This window comes from Buteo buteo, chromosome 28 (genome assembly GCF_964188355.1).
Source record: "Buteo buteo chromosome 28, bButBut1.hap1.1, whole genome shotgun sequence".
Classification (NCBI taxonomy): domain Eukaryota; kingdom Metazoa; phylum Chordata; class Aves; order Accipitriformes; family Accipitridae; genus Buteo; species Buteo buteo.
The window spans coordinates 4,766,760-4,787,593 of record NC_134198.1 but is presented as its reverse complement, the minus strand read 5'-3'; the positions used below and the strand labels follow the sequence as shown (position 1 = coordinate 4,787,593).

General features: G+C 39.8%; 1 protein-coding gene across 3 annotated transcripts in view; it reads left to right on the top strand.

The window, feature by feature from the left end:
* PDZRN4 (PDZ domain containing ring finger 4) overlaps positions 1 to 20,834 on the top strand; it is a 282,662-nt gene that overhangs the window by 237,815 nt on the left and 24,013 nt on the right. For all 3 annotated transcript variants that reach the window (XM_075059118.1, XM_075059115.1, XM_075059116.1), the window contains 2 exons: positions 1,734 to 1,987; positions 3,585 to 3,687. In XM_075059118.1, the coding sequence (XP_074915219.1) occupies positions 1,734 to 1,987; positions 3,585 to 3,687 (357 nt within the window). The remainder of the gene's footprint in view (positions 1 to 1,733; positions 1,988 to 3,584; positions 3,688 to 20,834) is intronic.

The following is a 20,834-nucleotide window of genomic DNA, read 5'->3' as shown; positions in this document are numbered from 1 at the left end:
CATCAGGGCTAGCTAGAAGGATCAACTGACCTTTGCATTGGTGGTTACGCTACGATGTGGTTATTTTGAATGCCCTCATGAGTAGTGTGGCTGTGAAAGTGCTGCTGCTTTGAAAGTTTTGTCAGAGGAAAGCTGGTTCTACCTCGTACTTGAGCACATACTCTGGAAATGTATTAAGTTGATATATACATGTAATCAATAGTCAATGGTATCATAGCCACCCATATAAATAGACAGGACTATGGTTACGCGTGTTGCCTCAAATACGACATTTTTAATGTCAAATGCTTCTCCTGACAGACTTAAAGATGTTACTGAAGGCTGCTGAATAGCTCTTTTGAGTTTGCTGGCGTTGTTCTTGTTCACGTGTTTTTCCTTTTTGACAAGAAAGTTCCAAGAATTTCTTGAATGAAACAGTGATGTGGCAAAGAAATTTTAGTTTCAATCAGCACTTGCGGGGATTGGGGAAAAGTCAGTTATGGAGCCTGTCCCATTTCTGGGGAGGGTTTAGACTTAGTTCGGTAAGCAGAAGTTTTATGACTTCATTTTCTATAAGACAAAGTTAATTTTGGCATGAACTTGCAGTAGAATCCTATTTCTGATTTGCTGCCAGTGTAGCAATTTTCCCAGGGATATACATTTTAATCAGGTTTTGGTACCCTTCAGATATTCACTTTTCTTACTAGAAAAGCCTGCCTTTCTACCCCAGCACAGGATCATCTCATCTCCACAGTAGCTCACAACAGTTAGGTCCTGCGCAGCAGTCTACAGCAGTCCCATTGCTCTGGAAACAGCAGAATGGTGTTTTCTGTGTAAGGATGTTGCACAGCTCCAGTGTCCAAGGGCTTAGCTACTGGCTGCCATTGACAAATTAGCCCTCAAATTTTGTAGTAGGCTGATACTTGGGAATTTTGCCCTAAAGACCTGAATTCCTATGAATTTATCATCGTCCAGCCTTGCAGTTACCTTTTTTAATACCCTAAGGCCTCATCTAGACTGGGAGGAATTTGCTGCTTTGCCTGCAGCAGAGAGGAACCTTGCCACAGTCTTTTAGTTTTGCCAAGCTATGCTGCATTTGCAGCATAATTTTCTCTGGTTTATTACTCGTCTGTTTGTGGCAAATTATTTCTTCAGTTTGTTTGATTTAGATTTCTCTTTCCTTAAAAGAGCAGCAGCTGACTGTTAGTGAAATCTTCCTATCTTTGGTCTTAATGATTGTATAATGGCCATAGCAGATAACTGACAAAACATTGAAAATTGGCCTTGTTTCCTTTAGACATCAGAGACATGTTTATTGACATCTGCATTAATAACAATGCTGTGCCAGAAATCCTTTGAAACAGTTGCATACCACAGAAAAATGCTGAAATTGAAAATTAAAGGCAGCCCTCCTTTTTTATTTGTATTTTATGAGGTGAATAAAATAGCACGAGAGAAATAATTTTAAATGTCCTTTTTAAATACTGTAGTTTCTTTGCTGTGTTCAGATTCCATTGGGACAGTTATGGAAGAGTTCAAACCATTTCTAATTCCTAGCAAAGATTAAAAAATTTATTTCTCCTCCCAGCTTTCTCCTCTCTCGTGCATGGATGCCAAAATATGGTCCAGTCAATGTCAGCACTTGGTGTGATGTACTACACAAATAATTCATCCCCCTCTACTTTACACCCACATTTTTATACTGCCTTTTCTCTTGCGAATAAGCTTTGGTATATTTTTCTGTTTTTCTCTAGGTCAATGGAAAGGACCTCTCCAAGGCCACTCACGAAGAGGCAGTGGAAGCTTTTCGCAACGCCAAGGAGCCTATCGTAGTTCAGGTTTTACGACGAGCCCCAATTAGCAAAGCTCATGGTAGCTCTCAGGATGTTCGCCTTGTGGATGCCAGCACTCAGACTGACATCACTTTCGAGCACATTATGGCTCTGGCCAAACTAAGGCCTTCCACACCACCAGTTCCTGATATCTGCCCTTTTCTACTTTCAGACAGGTATGGCTCATCTTCTCCTGTTTACCTTTGGGATTGAGGCGTTGCAGTGGTAGCCTTGTAGCCTTCTTTTGAAAAAGTCTCAGGAACACTTTAAATAAATTATAAATGTCATTGATAACCACTGTCCCATTCAGGCTTCAGTGACGGTTTTCCTAAACTCTGCTCATGGATTAGAGCTACAGGAAGGAATCTTGGCCATGTTTACTTTGTATTCATCTATTTGGTCTTCCAAAGCTAAGCCCTAGTCAAGAAGAAAAACACTTCTGTGTTCCAAACTATCAAAAAGGCTTCTTCAAACCTAGAAAGACCTGTCTTGTTGCTTTCTGGTCCTCCGAAGTTCTTACCAAAAAAACAAGGAAACAAATTATTTAATTTAAAGGTCCCCTTATCAAAAGCAAAGCAATTCCAAAAAATAAAGAGATCAAAAGTACAATTATTTCACCTGTCATATGGCAAATGATATGAATTAAATTATCCCTCAGTTGAATTCTTTGAAAGTGAATTGAATGCAAATACCGGCAGGCGGTGCTTATACGAAAATAGGTTGTAGGCTTCTTTCCCTTTGTACTCCACCTCATGAGCAACATCATCTAGTGGTTGATCCTTGCCGTCTGTCTGTAGCCGGCAAAGCTGTGATAGCCCCAGAGATTTTCCACTGACTTCCTGGCATTCCGTGCATCTCTGCAGAATTGATGCTAATGGAGAACATACCACTTTTGACTTTGATGTAGCTCCATTTTTAGGTGTTCTAGGTAAGCTGGGTAGATGATTATCTCAGAGATAACTTGCCAGCCAAATGCTGGATTGAGCCTACCTCTTATTGCTGCACAGCCAGGAATGTAATATGTGTATATTTTTAAGTTGCTACTGGATATTACTAAACTGTGTGCTACTGTGATTGAAGTTCCCATGCCCTCAACATGGGGAAAAGTTTCTTACCTCTGCTAAAGTAGATCCACACTGGGTGCTGTGTGGTTGGGATCCAGCCTTGGGTCTAAGGCTGTACCTAAGTGCACATTGTAAAGACCTCATTCTTTGTGCCCCAAGCCCATTTAACAGTGCAGTTTTCTGACATTTTGAAGTGTGCAATTACTCAAATGCACTTCACCACCCTGTTATCACTTTAACAGAAGAGGATAATGCAAGTTGTTTTGTGTGAGTTCTTGAGCAATTTGTGAGCCTGGTGTAGGTTGTAGATTGCGGATGTTCAAGACTTTATAACCAGATAATTAGTGAGTTGCTCCCGGCCATGACACAACATGTGAATCTGGAGGTAGGTACCTTTATGAGCATGAGGAATCCCAAATTGTCACCTTTAAGTAGTTTGGCCCAAACCAGCCCCTTTTAAGAAATCACTCTGTGTAAATCTGACAAAAGACGAACCCAGCAAAATGAACTCAGCCAAAGTATGAGCTTTTGAAAAGAAAACAGCCTGTGCTACTTCTTCGTACAGTTCCTTTCAGACTGTTAGGCCATTCAGAGTAGCATTCCAGAGATGAGAAAACTACAGAGAAGTGTGTGGGGGGTTATCACTTTTTAATTTAAAAAAAAAACTATTGTCTCATCTACTGTTGTTGTACTGCTTTGTTCCACATAGCTGCCATTCTCTTCACCCAGTGGAGCATGAATTTTATGAAGGTAATGAGTATCTTTCCAGCCTGCCTGCTGATGCAGATAGAGCAGAGGACTTTGAGTATGAGGTAAGATCACTGGCACACTGCAGCCTCTCTTTCTGTTATCACAGATGTGGTATTTTCAGAGCTGATAGCAGGCTCCTCTGAGAAAAATAAGAGTGGGAATACTTATTAAAAAATCTGCACCAAAAAACTATTTTATTTTATACCTGCATAATGTCACAGGCTTTACTGGGGTTATGCTAAACACATGAAATATGAAAGCAGAATTCTACAGTGGGTGGCTACATACAAGTCCAGGAGGCTTATTAAACATGCTCCCTCTTTGGGCAGTGGAGACTGTAACTCAAATGCTTTGCTTTTGCAGTTTTAACACTTTAAAGCAAGCCTTTCCAAAATTAAAAATGGTAACTGGAAGCTTAATTGCTTTTCCTCCCCCCCTAATTTTAAGAATTAATTGGCCTTGTGTCTCATGCCTTAGGGATCAGTCTTCCAGATACTTGGGTGTGTACTTGAGTGTAAGATCAGGCTACAGCTTTGAAAATGAATATAATTTCTATTACTTGCTCTTTGATATTTGACATTGTAAGTATTGTAATTATAAGAAATTGTGCTCTGTACCACAAACCTCCCTTTGCTGTTAATGCATTGTACTCTCCAGTGACAATGGTGGATGCGTTTCTGAGTCACTGGAAAATCATGATGTGAGGCTTCCTAAAATGATAACATGTGATTGGTGATGTTGCTCTTCATTAGATTTTCATTTCAATATCTAAATCGTCTTCTTGTTGGCCAGTCACTAGCTTTTCATGTTTTCCACTATCATCCAGTAACAAAATATTTGTAGGGACAGGCATAAGAAGCAGATGGTTCTTTTTATTATTAAACAGTGCTGAGTCTTTGTGCAAATTCAAGTTACTGTATTTTAAATAAGAGTGATTATAAATAATTAAATATCTTTAATACAAGGTTAAAAATATCCTATCCCCCTGTTTGCTCTACCTTAAGAAACCTTTTTAAAGGTTTCATATAACTGGTTGACATTTGGAAATGAAATGAATGGCAAAAGCTTTGGCAAATATGCAGTGTGTTCACTTTTATCATGTCTTTAGCAGCTAAGATGCTCTATTGCAAGTTCGGCCCATTGTTCTTTCCTTCTAGCAGCCTGGGGAATCTGAAGTTCTTCCCCAAGGAAGCAGAAAAATCAAATAACATCTACTTAGTGAATCTCAATCAGAACAAGCAAACTTTTATTTGAACTACTCAAAAAATCATTGCTAGGGATTAGTGAAATCATTATTTCTTCCCAGTTGGGTTTTGGTGTGATATCTCACAGCACAAGAGTCTCAGAGCTTAAGTTCTGTTTTGACTCCCCATGTATAATATAATATTAAATTTCTCTGTCAAATGTGTTTGTTGATGGTACTTCTTCCTTAAATGTAATAGAAACTATTTTTCTAGTAAAATTTAAATAAATTAGTAATATAGGCATCCAGAAATAACATTTAAAAAAGGGTTAGATAAAAATAATTTTCACCATTTAATCAGAATGTCAGTGACATATTAAAATACTAACAGTTTTTAAAGAGTCTACCTGGTGGAATCAAGTCCTCTTTATGACCATTATTAATCCCTAGTAATAGCTGGCATAAGTGTTGTGACAAAGGCAAATGCTTGGGCAGGTTCTAAGTTGCCTGTAATCTCTACTAATCACACCATCGTAGTCATTAATTTGCTGTCAGCTGCGATTCAGTTGCCCAAGGCAAATTCACTGAGTGACTGAAACAAAGTGTTTCATGTGAAATTTAAATAGGGAAGGAACTGTCTAGCTTCCTTTGAGAAGAATGCTTTCTACTAAAGAGGAAAGTTTTGAAGGAGAAAGAAGAACATCTCAAAGCCTTTAACTAACAGAGCTCTAAACATGAAAGACATTCCCAAAATTTAAGCCTGCATGGCAATATTATGATTGAGGTTACTCATTGGTTTATGTTATTTCAGGTCCTCATAAGACAGTATTAAGCTCCCTTGCTGTAACTAGGTAGCTGGAAAAATTGAGAGCATTGGCCTCAGAGATATATATCTCCATCCCCCAAAAAGTCTCATAAAGGACAGAGTTAAAAGGGATTTACTGGCTGCTGTGCCGATCCAGATGAAGCAGCAGGACGGTGAGCGGAGCAGACACTATGGTCCAATGCTGTCAAGGTCTCTACAGCAGTACTGGCTTAGGTGTACCCTGCTGTGGCCACTCAGTCCCACCCTTGCCTTGATGTTTTCTGGCCCCTCAGTTATGCCAGCATTACTTTTTGTGAAACAGATGTGAGAAGTTATCCAATTTTATTTTTTTTTAAATAGATTTTTAGAAGGGTTGTTTTTAACCTAGCCCAGCTGTCCAATCTAATTTCCAGCATGGCTCCACAAGTTGCAGTGCTGTGGCAGCAGCATCAGGGAAGGAAAAAATGCTCAAGCACTTGGGAAGACAACAACTTATAAAATCAGCATTGTCCAGCCCCCATCTAAGGGTGAAAGCAGCAAGAAGAGAGGGTGTAGAATCTCTGCTCATGCCACCCTGTGGGCTCCAGGCTGGGTGGAAGAAGCACAGAGCCTTCTCTGTCTCCCACCGTTTGATTTCTCCTGTGTCTAGGGGAAAGAGGTTTACTGTTGTTACTGTACTTTCTGTAGAAGGAGGATAGTATCAGTGCTCCCTGATTTTATCATTGTTTTTTTTTTCCTCATAACAACTTTCTGGTGTGAAAGTTAGCTAATCACACACAACAAAAAGCCTACCTGGTGGCAGGAGTACGGTCCCATTTCCAAAGTGCACATCAGCGTTCCTGTCGTACTAAAACGATACAGATAAGTGGCTCACAGGTCTCCATGACAAACTTAATAAATAGATTCAAAGCCAAACCTGGAGATTTCAGAAAGGGATTGAAACAAGATAGTGAGCAGAAAAAGAACTAGAGCAACACCTTGTTATTTCCTAGAAATGGTTTGTAAGTGAAGAATGCATCAGTTCTAAGACACAAATGCAAAACACTCAGCCAAATTAGGAAGTAAGGAAATAAGATGACTAGCAACTGAGGTGCTGTAAACAAGAATGTTTTCCAAGAAGGGGAATGTCTTGGAAAGCTTTGATCAGCTTCGAACTTGCTTACAGATATGTGCTGACGTTTACGTACGTGAGTTACCACCATAAGAAAGAAAAAGGAGGATCACATAGGATAGCCAGCACTGGGGATGTGGACTTATACTTGCCAGTGGATTTGGTAGGATTAGACACTTACAAGGCTCTTCTACTCCATTTGTAAACTAGAAAAACCCAGTGGGTTGTGCTCAGATTGTTGCAGCGCAGTAAACTCAAGTATGAGCCAATTGTCTTGGAAGGGTGAACTCCCTGGGAGGCTCATTAGGCACCACACAGTACCACGCTTTAAACAAATGGCTGGGAAGGTGACGAAGCTGGGGGATTGCTGACAGCCAACTTGAGCATCCTTATGTTGCTGCTGCAAAACTTGTCCTAAAAGGAATCTGAATCGTTGATAGATACTGAGACAGGGGTCAGAGCCAGCATCAGTCAGTGTTGGCAGAAAGAGTTCAAAAGATTTGCAATTCTGACATAGCCAGATACCCATGAGGACTTTTAAGATAAAGCAGGAATTGACCGATTTGTAAATGCTCAGTTGGAATTGGAGTCAATATCAGTGAAAGAGAGCCAAAGATATTCAGAACAAACGCACCCGGTCTGGCTGTGAGTGGCTGTTGTGCTGCTGGAATTACATCATGTGATGTTAGGGTGTACGTCACACTCTCTGGTACCAATGAGGTGAAAGGACTAAAAGCATCACAGCCCCCAGTAAATCTGTGTTAAACAAGGCTCTAAAATTTGTCCTTGTATGAAGAACAGAGACTACTGGTGCTAGAGAGGAGTAAATCAGCTAATGGGCATGCACTTCTTTAATACCATTTCTGAACCTACTATCCAGGAGGGAGAAGCATCATATACTTAGTTTGGAATGTTGGCAGTAATACAGCAATTAAAGGGACAGTCACTTAAATGGTGGAAGAGTGAAAAAATAGGTTAAAAAAAAATCCCAAAGAATGTTGTAAAGACAAAGCTGAACAAAAGAAAGCATCACTGATGTCTGGCCCTCCATATTCAGTCTGAGGAGACTGCCTTGCAATAAAAGGGGCAGAAGAAAATAATATGTTACAAGCAGGCAGTGCCGTTTAGTCAACAGGTCCTTATCCAAGGGCAGAGACCTTCATACCATCCACGTACTGAAGTAGCTTTTGAGCAAAAGCAAAACGGGAGGTGATTGGTTTCTGCTGTGAGAGCCAATATCTCTGGGGAATTACAGCTTTTAAAGTCTCATATATGTGAGATAGGAAAAGATTCTTATTTCTAGCTGAATGCTTCTTAGAAACAGCAAAAGTAGACATTCTTGAGAAGAAATAGCAACGGGTCGAGGTAACTGTGGTGTTGTTGCATATATGAGGAAGAGTAGGCTAAAGTTTGCTCTCAGAATCGAGGGGGGGTTGGGGGGGGGGGAGATTGGGTGTTAGTTGATGTACATGAGCAAAGGAGACCAGCATAACTGCCTAAAAGACTTTCCAGCTCTGATTGTTCTCATTTTTAGGCAAAGGCACAAGTAATTGCTTCAGCCCAATGACATAGCTTGCAGGAGCCTGGAAGACCACATCCACGGTCCGCCATGCCAGGATTAGCGTTTTCAGAACGAAAAAAGCAGAATGGCAGCCATTGTGTTAGCCTGCCTGTGTCTGGTGACTCCAGTTTTAATGCATGCAAATGCTAGTGCTGACAGATTAGGGTGGTGTTAAGACCAGTACCTGGGAGAAGCTGCTAAGGGTTGAGTTGGCCCTATATGAAATTATGAGGTACTCTGATGCTTTTCACTTAAGGTCTTAGAAACCATTGAGCTTCTTTATTTTATTTATTTGCTTAGAAGTTGGTGCATGTCACTAAATCAACAGACAATCATGAGGCACGTGCAGGTGAAATCTTTGTGTGGTCAGTTTTTGTGAAGCCGTTTGTGTCCACACAATGAAAGGATCAGAGGTCCTGCAGGAAACAGCAGCCATAAAAGAGCAGAGTATTTTGAGAAAAAGCCATGTGAGATGCCTCTGTGAAACTTGGAGCGTCAGCTAGAACCTACACACCTGCCGTTTTGATTCCTTCTATGCTCTGGAAAATAGAATTTCTGGAAATTAGAAGATTAATATGAAAGTTGCTTTACTCCGTCATTAGTATCTTCTCCTAAGTGGAGCAACTCATAGTGCTCTGAAGGTTGTTTAATACCTCAGGGCAAAAATTAATACTCTTGAGTTCATGTTCTGCTTTGTAGACCCAAGAGACAGATTTTCAGTCAGAATAAGGAAATAAATGTGTATGTAGGCATGTTGAATGTAAGTGCTAATTTATGGTTATGCACAGCCATTCATTTAAATGTTTTGAGAAGTATTTGCACTCATAAATCTGTTAACTGTAAATGTAGATTAGTCCTTTAAGTTTACCACTGACATGATCCAAACCCACTGAAATTGCTAAGGTTTCCTATTGACCTGAGCATTTCTGGATCAGATGCTGTCGGCTGTTTTCACAAATGACTAAAAATGGGCCTTGAAAAGAGAAAAGCTAGAAAACTTTGGGAATTGGCCACAAGTACGGTTTTGTGTAGACCTCCTCACTGAACGCTTAAAACTCCCACAGGGGAGATTTTATCCTGTTCTCTTCATTTCTCTTACCATATCTGAGCATTGCAGCAGTAACACATTAGTTTACTTTTCCAGTAACACTCATCCCATCATGATGAGGGAAGGTATTTTAGACGCAAATTCAGATTTCCCATTTCTGTGACATAACGCTTTTGAAGTGATTGGTTTTATTGGCATTTTTTTCCTTAGAACAAAAGGAGTAATTTTGTTCAGGTTAGCAGTCTGAGTGAGGCTGTTTATCTGAAAAAAGTTACTCGAACATGTAAGTATTTGTGGGTTGAGGCCCTCATGGGCCACTAAAGTGTGGTCTCTGGTGACTTTCGGAAAGACCCCCCATTGCTGTAACAGGCCAAGAGAGACCCGTCTGCCCTGTGAATTCGTATGTAAGGCCTTTTCAACACATGGCTTATAGAACCAGTAAACCAAACAGCTCTGTCTATCTTGTAAATACATATTTAGGGCCTTTTTAACATGAGGATTACTGAGCTGATAGCCTGTAACAGCTCCCTTCAGAGCTGTGAGAGCCTGCAAACACCCCTGCGTGAGCATTACAGGCGCTCGCGGCAATGCAGTTGGAGCTCCCGCTTCAATTGCTAACACCTGAATAAACAGTTTTTATGGAAGCAGCTTCTGTGCACACACTGCCAGCACTTCCAATCACTGCCATCAGGCTCTTTTGTTTTGTTACCTGATGAGTGTTTCTGTGCAACGAAGCTAAGCCAGAAGATGGATGTGTAACCGTCAAAATGGAAAACATTTCTTAGATAAGAGGTTTTCTAGAAATTCCTTACACGTAGCATGGAATTTCTCTGCACAGCTCTTAAGTCATGTTTTTTATTTAATAGTATAAAGGGGGGAGAGAGAGAGAAACCTTGTTTTGGCAGGGATGACTCAAGCCAAGTTCCAGCCGTGTTCAGGTAGGATGGCAGCGATGCGAAGGGGCAGAACCACTATAATACCTTTGTGACTTGCTACCAGGTTGTGCTTGTTTCTTCTGTATTTTCTCCTGCGACGGGATTTCTTTCCTGAAGTTCTTAAAACTTGGGATGAATCAAAAAAGAGCCCTTTAGCAAATAAAAGGCATTTTTTGAATTCAGCAGCCACTAGATGTAATTTAAAAGAGAAGGTTTCAAGAAATACGGATCCTAATAGAGATGTGGGTGTTGCAGTGTAGGAGAGCTGAAATGGTGGACAAGCTTGTGGCTTTCCGTTGTCATCAGACCTGACCGGTGTGATCAGGGGAACGTGAAAAGGCTTGCTGGTAAGTGTGGTGTAGATTTTCAATAGAAAAGCAGATACTTCTCACCATGTGCCTTACCTTATGCAGCTGCTGTTGTGGTGGAGGGACTGATCTGACAGCTCAGAGTGGGCGTAGATAAACCGGGACTTACAGTATTATGTTTATTTTCTGACCATCAGGTCGTAACTGCCTAGTGGTTATGGCTGAATCGTGGGTGCCCCATGGTATAAAGACATTTTACTGACACCATTATTCTGATTTTTTGTGGCAATTCTTTATATTATATAGCATCTGCTGTTAAGAAGTATCATGAAGGAAGTGAACAGGTATGTGTGTGCCAGCGATCTGTGGTCTTGGTTGCTTAGGAGAGTCTTTCTGGTTTGTGGGGTCATGGGGTTGTTGGGTTTTTTGCCATTCCTACCTGTCGTATCATACAAATCCAGAGAAAATAAATGGACTGTATTTTAAAGCTATTAATTGAAAAGCTTGTGAAGAAGTCTCCTGGACAAGTAAATAGATTATTGGGGTTGTTTCACTTGGACCTGAGAGAACACTCCAATGATCGAGGCTTCTAAAACCCTTCATTGAGATTTTTTCCTTTTAACTCAAAAGGAGTTCTGAGCTGCTAACACCTGGCCTGTGATCCAGCTGACTGTCACTACAGACTAAAAATGGAAAAGGTCACAGTTAAAATGGAGCAGTGACACTGGCATATTTTTTTGTTGTACTTCTTTGAATAACACTGTAATAATTAAAAGAAGACTCTTTTGGCATACTACAGCACAGGATTTTGTACTTCACTGGCTTTTTTATTTTTAAAACACCTGGGGATTTAAGTCAGCATAATTTACACATAGACAATAATAAATATGTAATTTGTCCCTAACTGTGGCCAATCGTACACTGTAAATGAGCAAAGGAGTGGTAAAAGGAGCAGTCCTTTCCTTTTACTTTTTCATCTGTCTTTTAAGAATTGAAGTCACTTTTCAAGTATAAATTCATTAAACTTAACACCGTTCCACTGAGGTTCTTCAGTGTTACGATGTCCCGTGTTGCTACAGGAATTCGCAAGCAGGTGAACTAAGGACAGTCGTATGGAGAGACTTGCCAAGTCAGTTAGTGACAGAACTGGCAGTAAAACCCAGGAGCCTTTATTGTAATGCATCTCTTTTTTGGCCATTAAATCTCTCTTCTTCCTTGCTAGTCATTGGATCATTTAGATGGAAGAGGATGTCAGGGTAGTTTCTGCCACAGTTGTTTGTTAATTTTGAGTGTGTTACTGTATGTCATCACAAAATTCTGACATTTAAAGCAGATGAAGTTGCTGTCATCTCACCTCCCCTAAGTAATGAATATCCCAATTTAGGGATTTGAATTGTGTCCACAACTATAGAGGATCATGAGAGAGTGGGGAGAAAAAGACACAAAACTGACATGGGCAAATTTATCAAAGTTATTACCATTTATTGTGTTTTAAAACAGGAGGAAAATATATCAAGTCAGTGATATTCATTTTGTTTCATGATTTCATAAAACAAACACATGGTTACTCCTCACTTCACCTGAAAGCTAATAAAAATTCTTCCTTGTTGTCAAAGCTTATGTTTTTCCAGGAAAATGAAGAAAAGTGAGCTTAGTTCAGCAGCACTTTATTGTTGGGCAACATTACAACATATGGTATGTGTTTTTCACTCAGCAAAGGAAGGGAAAGGTGCTGGCAGTATTTTCATATTTATGGAAATCTGTGGCGTATAAATCTTCTGTTTTGGAGAAATGCTTTGTTTAGACGGTTTTTATACTATTATACCACATGCCTCCATATATGGTTTACAGTGAAAATGTTTGTAAGGGGCTTATTAATGCTATTTTTCATATGCCTTCTGCTTGAAAGTTTGTGTAGTCTGTCTTGGAGACACGGGATTTAGCTATACAGACAAAAGATGGGAGAAAATAATTCCTTTTACGTATTCTTTTAAAAATAACCTAAGTCACGTTAACCAGCTTATTGTAATGTCACTATTTTAAAGCTCAGTATCCTAGGAAATTCAAGAGCACAGGAAGCAAGGGCCAAATCCTCCTAGCAAGAAGGAACCTTTTACAAGAAAATGGACTTTAAACAAGGTTTCAATATTATGCATGCTGGGCCTTCAGAGGAGAAATCAGAAAAGCAGGAGAGGTCTTTTCTCTGGAAGTTTGCTTTTTTTATTTAATGAGGCAGCTCTTCAAAGAGAATGTGATAGTCATTCCTGGAGGGCATGGTTTGGTGAGCAGGAATACAGGTGAAACTGTATTGTGCATCAAAAAAGCAGATGATGAGTTTGCTTTGTATTTCATCTCATGATTTCATCAATCTATACAAGTATGTGTTTGGGGGTGGAGGACATTTCTATGTGCAACAGAAGTTTGAACAGCTGAAACTCAGCATGGATATGGTGCCCATAGACCTCATTTTGGTGCCAGGAAAATAAAAACATGTTTTAAAAGTCATTGCCTATCGCTTCATGTGCTTGATTTATAGGCACATGTATGTGATTAAAATTTGCATATTTTAACTATACATATTTTAATATGTACGTATCTCAAAGTAAACAAGAGCATGGATGGGGTGGAATTTTAGTGTTTAGTGCTTTCTAAGAATTTCTAATTTTATAAGCTCAACTTTAAATTTAGATTTTTCATAGCATTTTGTCTTTACTGTGTCTGAAGGGCATAAACTGAATTATGGGAAGGTATTTTTCTCACAGCTGTCTAAAATTGAAAAATTAAGTTTTCAACTTGATTTTAATTAATATTCCAAAATAGCCTTCACACAGTTGTAGATCAAGGCTGTCCAAACGTGTGGAATTGTAACTGGTTAGGAGTTTGAATCTACAGCTACGTGTTCTGCTGTCCAGATAAATGCTCACTGCAGCAGATGTTGGCACATCTGTTATGCCTCCCCATTTCGATTGGCTGCCTGGGTGTTTAGAAAGTGCTGATGAGGCAGATAAATCTTCTGACACGTTTCAGGCCCAAAGCAGGCAGGCAGCAGTAATAATGATGTTTACAGAGCCAAGTGCTGGGCAGTAACGTTTTGAAATACAGCAAAAAATAAAGTATGAATTTACCTGCAATAGGTGAAATCTATTGTAAAAAGTGAAAGCTAATTATGCCAAGTGATTCTCAGCTGATTTGAACTGCAGCTATGACAGCCCATAAACCTCTGAACTTTGTGTATCTAAGGTTTGTTGGCTAGAAAAAGGCACTTGCTACAGTTCAGAAGGAGCTCTAAGCTATGAAGGGGCTCTTTAATAAACTTAGGAGAGTTGGGAATCAGGTTTAGGAACAGCTGCAGCATGTGTGTTTTTTGGAAGGGGAATAGCTATCTTCTGGGGGCTTGAAGTTCCTGATCTTATCAGAATTCTTACTTCCGATAGGTTTTCCTCCACCCTTTGAAGCATGTCAGATTTAAACGTTTTTATACCATTAGAGCCAGGAAAACTCCAGACTTTGGGATCTTCTCCTGAGAAGGTCCATGGTGTATCAAAGAGGACATTCATGGACAGAGGAGGGTGTATCTGACAGTCTCAAGTGAGGAGACTGGTTTCCAAGTACACAGAGCTTTTGCAGCTGTTGGATCCCTTCCAGACAGTGATCTCCAGCACAATGAATGGCAAACAGAAATGTAGAAGTCACTGTAAAGATTTTGGCACTGCTGTCATGTGCTCATATTGTCCCATTCCATCCAGTAGACGTCACCACTAAATTGTCCAAGTTGCTTTCAAATACCACTATTTGAGGCAAGTCCATAAATTGCAGAGAAAGCCTATCATAGAGGGGCAAAGAAGTCGATGCTCATTATATAGCTGATATAGTTATAGTTGGTTATGTTTTATAGTACGCAGTCTACAACGTCTCTGGACAACTCTCCCAGTGTTTGACTACCCTCATGGTAAGAAGCACTTCCCTAAATATCTAATTGGAATTTCCTGAGTAGCAACTCATGTCTGTTGTCTTGTGTGGCTGTCGCAGTGCACCTCCAGGAGGAGTCTGGTTCTGACTTCTCTGGACCCTTGTATTTGGTACTTGAAGGAAGCAATAAAATCTCCTCTTTAAGAAGATACTTCTCCCAGCCTCATAGGAGATGTGCTCCAGCCCCCTAATTAGTTAATGAACTTCTAGCCAGATGTGGAGTGCCGTATTCCTACCTGATAACCAAGAGAAGGTTCATTCTTACATTTTATGTCAAAGCCATTTTCATTGGAAAACAGTTTAGGGAGCAAATTCTGGAAAGCCCCAAAACCAAAAAAATTGGACTGGTGAAGTTTGAGGGATTTCTCCTCCCCACCCCTTAAGTGGCACAGACCAGTGATTCCTTAGCTTTATCTCTTATTTTTCTATGTTGAAAGCCAAAGAGTTTCAATATGGGGGTCAGGATAGGAGCTTTAATAAAAAGTCAGAATTTTTTTCTTCAAATACATGTAATAATAAATCCCTTTCTTTTTTTTTTTTTGTCAAAATTGTCCAAAAGCAAAGGAATCCATTGGAATATCGAGGCTGTTTGTTAGCCAATTTGACAGTTTAGTATTCACAGACTACTCCAGTCTGCTTATCTCATTTTACCATAAGGTTCAGTTTCTGCCTTGTCTGTGCTATTCCCACCTACTTCATTCAATGAGAACAAAGTGAGAATGTAGAATCTAGGATTAGTGAAAAGGAAACCCTTCGCTGCATGTCATCAGCTAGTTAATTATACTTTAAACTTTTCTCGTATCCTTGCAACTTCACACTTACATCGAGTGAAGGACCAAAAGTGAGGACCAAAGCTGACTGCTGAGAAATACTATATATAAGCAGTTCATCATGGATCTCTCTGCTCAGAAAGCAAGAATTCATGGTTTTCTCAAGTGCAGAGCACACCAGAAGGGGTGTTGGGTCTCAAGCAGATGAAAACATATATGCATATATAACATAAGAAAATATATGTATATAGTTAAGTACTTCTAATAAATTAGCATTCATACTGCACCATGGGGAAAGAAGAGAAATAAAGAGAATGAATAGGGAGGTAGAAGAATTAGGGAGCAAAGTAAGACCGTGGCTTGTTTGAAATAACAAAGTATGCTGAGGATATTTTACTTTCCAGTAAGTGTGATCATCCAGACAATAGGGGGAAAAAATGGTTTTTAATAGCGTTTAGGGTACTTTAAGTTTAATACTTCCCATAAGGGTTGATTTTTTGATTTATCTTTCTGACAGGAATCTGAAGATTTGGTATTATGCCTGCTAGCTAAGGGGGAAAACTCAGGTTCGAGTGGATGTTTGTGACTTTCTGGAGGATATACTGATAGCTGTTGAGCTTTTTGCAGCCAGGAAGCCTGTAATCTGTAAAGGGGTTCCCCCCCCCCGCCCTTTGAGTTCCTTATGAGATACGCTCACTGTAAAGTCCACCATGTGTCTTTAAGCTCAAGACTTAAAATACCCTTTAAAAGCGAGTCAGAAAGGCCACACCAAGCCTGTGAGGCCCACAGAATTAAAAGTTATGTTTATCTCGTCCCCATATGCTTAGATCCTTCCCCCCACTGCAACCCGAAGTTTGTTCATAGCGCAGCGAGCAAAGGTTTCTCACATTCGTAGTCCAGCTCCATCGTTCATCCAGCCCAACCAGTTCCCCCATCTGCTCCGCGACCGCTATCCATCCCCCGTCCTCACCCGTTGAGAGTCTCAGCAGACACTTGGGTGCCTTCCTCCTCCCACTCCCAGCCATCAGGCTGTTACTGATCATCACACATCAGACTGCTGAATATGCGCTGGCAGGCTCGCCATGCCTTAAGTTATTCCATTGTTTGATTTCCGACACAGAAGTCTAGCGTGCACCAAAAATTTCCTCTCCGGGGCTGCAGGGAGAGGGTGAATTCCCGTATCCAACGGAGCTTCTTTATTATCAAAGGATTCGTCAGCTACAGGGCCAAATTCTGCTCCCGCAATTCCAAGGTGATATTTTATTAATAGGTGCCTATATGTCAGCATATTAATTCTGCTTTTTTTCGGCTACTACGTTTTTCTTTTTCTTTCTTTCTTTTTTTAACACTGGTATCATTGTCTACAGCATCCTGCTGTCCCAGAGCATTCTTTGTCTGGACACAAAGCAGCATGTGGCTCTAAGTGTAGCTATAAAGCAGGGATCAGCAGGAAAGTGATCTCGTTTTTAAATATTTCTCATTCTATGTTGTATTTGCTTTTGGATTACACATTTGAGAAATGCTTGCTTGATATTTTTCCTTTCTGCTTTGATGTAAACAAATCTTGTGTCAGAGATTCTTAAATCTAAACCAGACTTTAAAAAATGAGGATTAAATGAGACTTTAGCCTATAAGGTAGAGCCCCCACCCCTTGGACAGATCATTGTTTTTCCCCACCATGTGGAGTGGAGATAACCCTCTGTTTCTTTGTGGTAAGCTACCAACCAAATCCATTCTGGCAAATCTGACACCCAATGTGATTTGTCCTTTTCGATGCTGTTTATGAGAAGTCAGGACAGTCTTCTGTCAAAATTGATAAGTGAGAAGACAGTGGGGAATGCAATTTTATTTGTAACAGCACAGCTGCCAGCAGTTCCAGCTTGTTTACATCTAGGCTGGCTCTGTCTTGCTCCATAGCTTTTCTATTTCCATCCAAATAGCCCCCAAGTACATTGTGGATGTGCCTGTCTATGTAAAATCTGCGTAACAGAGCATACCGGGAATGTTAGAGAGGGGAAAAAAGAACTTATTTCTTTAGGTTATTTTCACAACTCGAGCATGTCAGTCACTTCAAAAGCGAAATCTTGAACTCTACCAAATCTCCATAGGCATTTACAGAATGGGTTCTAAAACTGAGCTATAATCTGCTAAAATCCTGCAATGCTTGTTACCTTCCATGGTGAACGTACCAGAGGAGTTAAGAGCTTTGCTTTTCTGATGGAAGCATTCTTTTTCTGGTGGAATTGGCCAGTGTTTGTAAATTAAATCCACTACAGACATTTAAATACAAGTTTATTTGCTGTGAAAAGAACGCAATAGGACCCTGCAGTGACCTCTGAAGGGGAGGGCAGTTTCATTGCACTCTGCTTCACACCGAATACTTCTGCTACGTAGCCTACAATTAGCCTCTGTTCCGTAGACATTAACGTATTTCCTGGAAAATCCTTTTGGCAAGGGAGCGTAACTCTTGATGGCGTTAGGATAGTTCTCAGGTCTAGGAAGCCTTTGTTTGCCTGCGGTATTACTTGCCTTTAGTCCGGCAGTTCTAGAATCCCAGGCAGTGTTGATCTTTTTTTATAGGTACACTTAAGAAAGCTACAGTGGTAGGTGTTTCCTCCATATAGTCTCTCCTGTGAGCTGTTTCTTTACAGTAGCCCACCCTAAACATGCAGTTATCCTGGAGGTAAAGTGAGAGAGGGGGGTTCCGTTTGACTGACCTAGCTTAGGACAGACGAGCTTTTCTAGCAAACTGGAAATTCTTGTTTCCTTTTGGCATTTCTCTTTTTGGAGTTATTAATCAATAATTAGTCTTCTACATGGTTTGTCGTTAAAAGGTAGAGTCCAGAGGTGGCTGTAAATGTCAGTGCTCTGGTTCTGTGAATTGTGGGGTCATCTGGCACTTTTGCTTTCTCATTAAAAGTGTATATCCTATCACTGTGTTTTCAAGAGTTGCAATCATGCTCTTAAATGAATTGTTAGGTGATTGCCAGGGGAGACTCTCTGCAGTGTAACTGGCCTGCCCGGCACACGCTTACACACAGATATATACGCACTGTATGTACCTATATACTCATATACATAAATTTACACACACACACTACCTCCCCTCCACACACAGAGACACATATACACTCAAGTAGACAACTAAATATTTAACACCCCCCCCAAGCCTGAAAACAAAATATCTACCTTCAAATGAAATTACTTTTTTAAGTGTACATTGGAGGCACCACAGACTCTCTTCATCTAGAGATAGGTAGCCCATAGGAAAAAAAAAAAAAAATCATTATATTTGAAATAGATTGGTGTGATGACTTCTATTGATGCTAGGATTTACACATATTTTTCTGAGTTTCCTCAAATTACTTCTGGTCATTGTTAAAGACGTGACTGCTAAACAAAGCCTAGCTAAGAGAGTTGGAAACATGATTTGGGTAAGGTGAAATGTGATGCTTGTGTGAAACACCAAGTGTCTGTTTTAAGTGTGTAGTCTTACCCATTGTACATACCCTGATCATTTGTACGTGACAGTCACAACTCCTACTGCTTGGTACCAATTCAGAGGTGAAATAAGTGGTGTTATAAAAGGAATTCTAAAGAACTCCATTCATTCTGCTGATGATGCTTTTTTGTTGCAAACCCAGGCCATTGTTTCCCCTGTTTTACAACCATTTGCAACATATGCTTTTATGTAATGTATAATACCATTCTTATCACTTCTGAATTTGAGATGAATTTTTCTTTTTAGTAGCTCCACTGTTAGCTCTCTACCCTCCTAGGACTTCATTAGATTGAACTGTTCCTGTAATAAGAGTGAAGGGATAGCTCTGGTTCTGTTTGTATTTTTTTTTTTTATTTCATGAGCAGAATTACTTGCCAGTGATGGCGAGTGTGTGATATTATGAAGATTAAATATTATTGAAGGTAGCAATGTAAATGACTGGTGATTTGGCAGCCTGGAAAAGGTATGTCCTTTGAGCAGCCAAAATTCAGCTATGCATATAAACTGGAAGTTGATCTCACCCATAAAGATGCAGAAACAAGATGATACTGAAGAGTGAATCTTAATTTTAAGGTGTGTGTAGTCCCCGTAGTCCCCATGCATTTCTGTTTGATGCTTCAGAAGGGTGACACTAGCTCAGATGGATGAGGACTTTTTTTCAGTATAACCAGTTTATTAAAATAAGTAAGTCAGACCTTAATGTACTTTCTCAGTTAATTCTTCATTGAGCTATTCTGTAAGTACTCTGTTCTTGGCCTTTTGTGCTTTATTCATTGAGTTAATCATTCTGTCAATTATAACATTAGCGGGATGAACATTAAAACAGCTTCTCAGCTATTACTACAGGTAAAAAGGAAAAGCAAAGATAAAAGTAACTACTCTGTTCTTATTCTGCTTTATTATTTTGGTTTTGTTTTCTCTTTTTCTTAAAATTCATGGTAAGTAGTACACAACTGGTGCTCTCTGAATTCTTTTGCCTTAGAACACATTACATTACTGTGGGCTTTGTAGATGCAATTTGTCAGCCACCTTAGAGACTTGAGCCAAGATACGGCTCTTTTGTACATTTCAGGATGAAGATAAAGCATATCTGAATTGCATTGTTTGTTTCACCACCCAAGGACTTTTCCAGACTGGCAGCTTTTTATCTCTCTTCTGGTGAAGTAGGACTCCTTCTCCAGTACTCTGTGGTGACTTCCTTTTCTAAAAGCTGTATGTGTACTGTTGAGTTGGCTCCTAATTTAAAACCTGGCGATTTCATACTTGTAAATAGCAAAACTTCCCTTCTCCTTTCTGTCTTTTTTTTCCCCCCATTCAGAAGTGTTGTTCGAAGGGGAGAGGGAAGAAAGCATAGTGGTTTAGTTTTACAGGCTGGACTGTACTGATATATAACCAGCACGGAAAGCTGACATTCTTTTCCTCTAGGATAATGGAGTTAAATGGGACAGGGTAAATGCTAAGAAATGAAATAGTTGACTGTATCATAAACAGAACAGGTTTAGGATGCTCTATCTTACCATGTCACAAAAATACAAACCCTGAACTCTGAATCACAGGTTCTGCTACACTGGAAAGTAACACTAATTAAAATTAATTTGGTATTTGACTATGTCTCGACAGCGAGATGATTTTCTCATTGTAATGAGGACTTAACTGTTAACTGAAATGATCACACACTGTCCATTTAGGAAAAATACTGTTGTGTTTTGATTCCATGCTGTCCCTTCTAATGGTGTTACCAGAGTTCATGGGACCCATTACTCTGATATACTGTATGGGTGAAGGGAACTCAATAGCTATTATGATTTTGATAGTCTCTCTTGGTCCTTTTAGTGGTGTGCAACAATTGCTATAAAGGCAGATGGGGAATATTGGAAGGATGTAGGGTATTTATAATATTTCTACAGTGCCTTTCAAACACTCTGTAATCATTTATTCTTTTATGTCCTGCTACTTTGGTGGTGTTTGCATTGTTTTCTGCTTATAGATAAGGAAAACAAGTCACAAAAAGTTACAT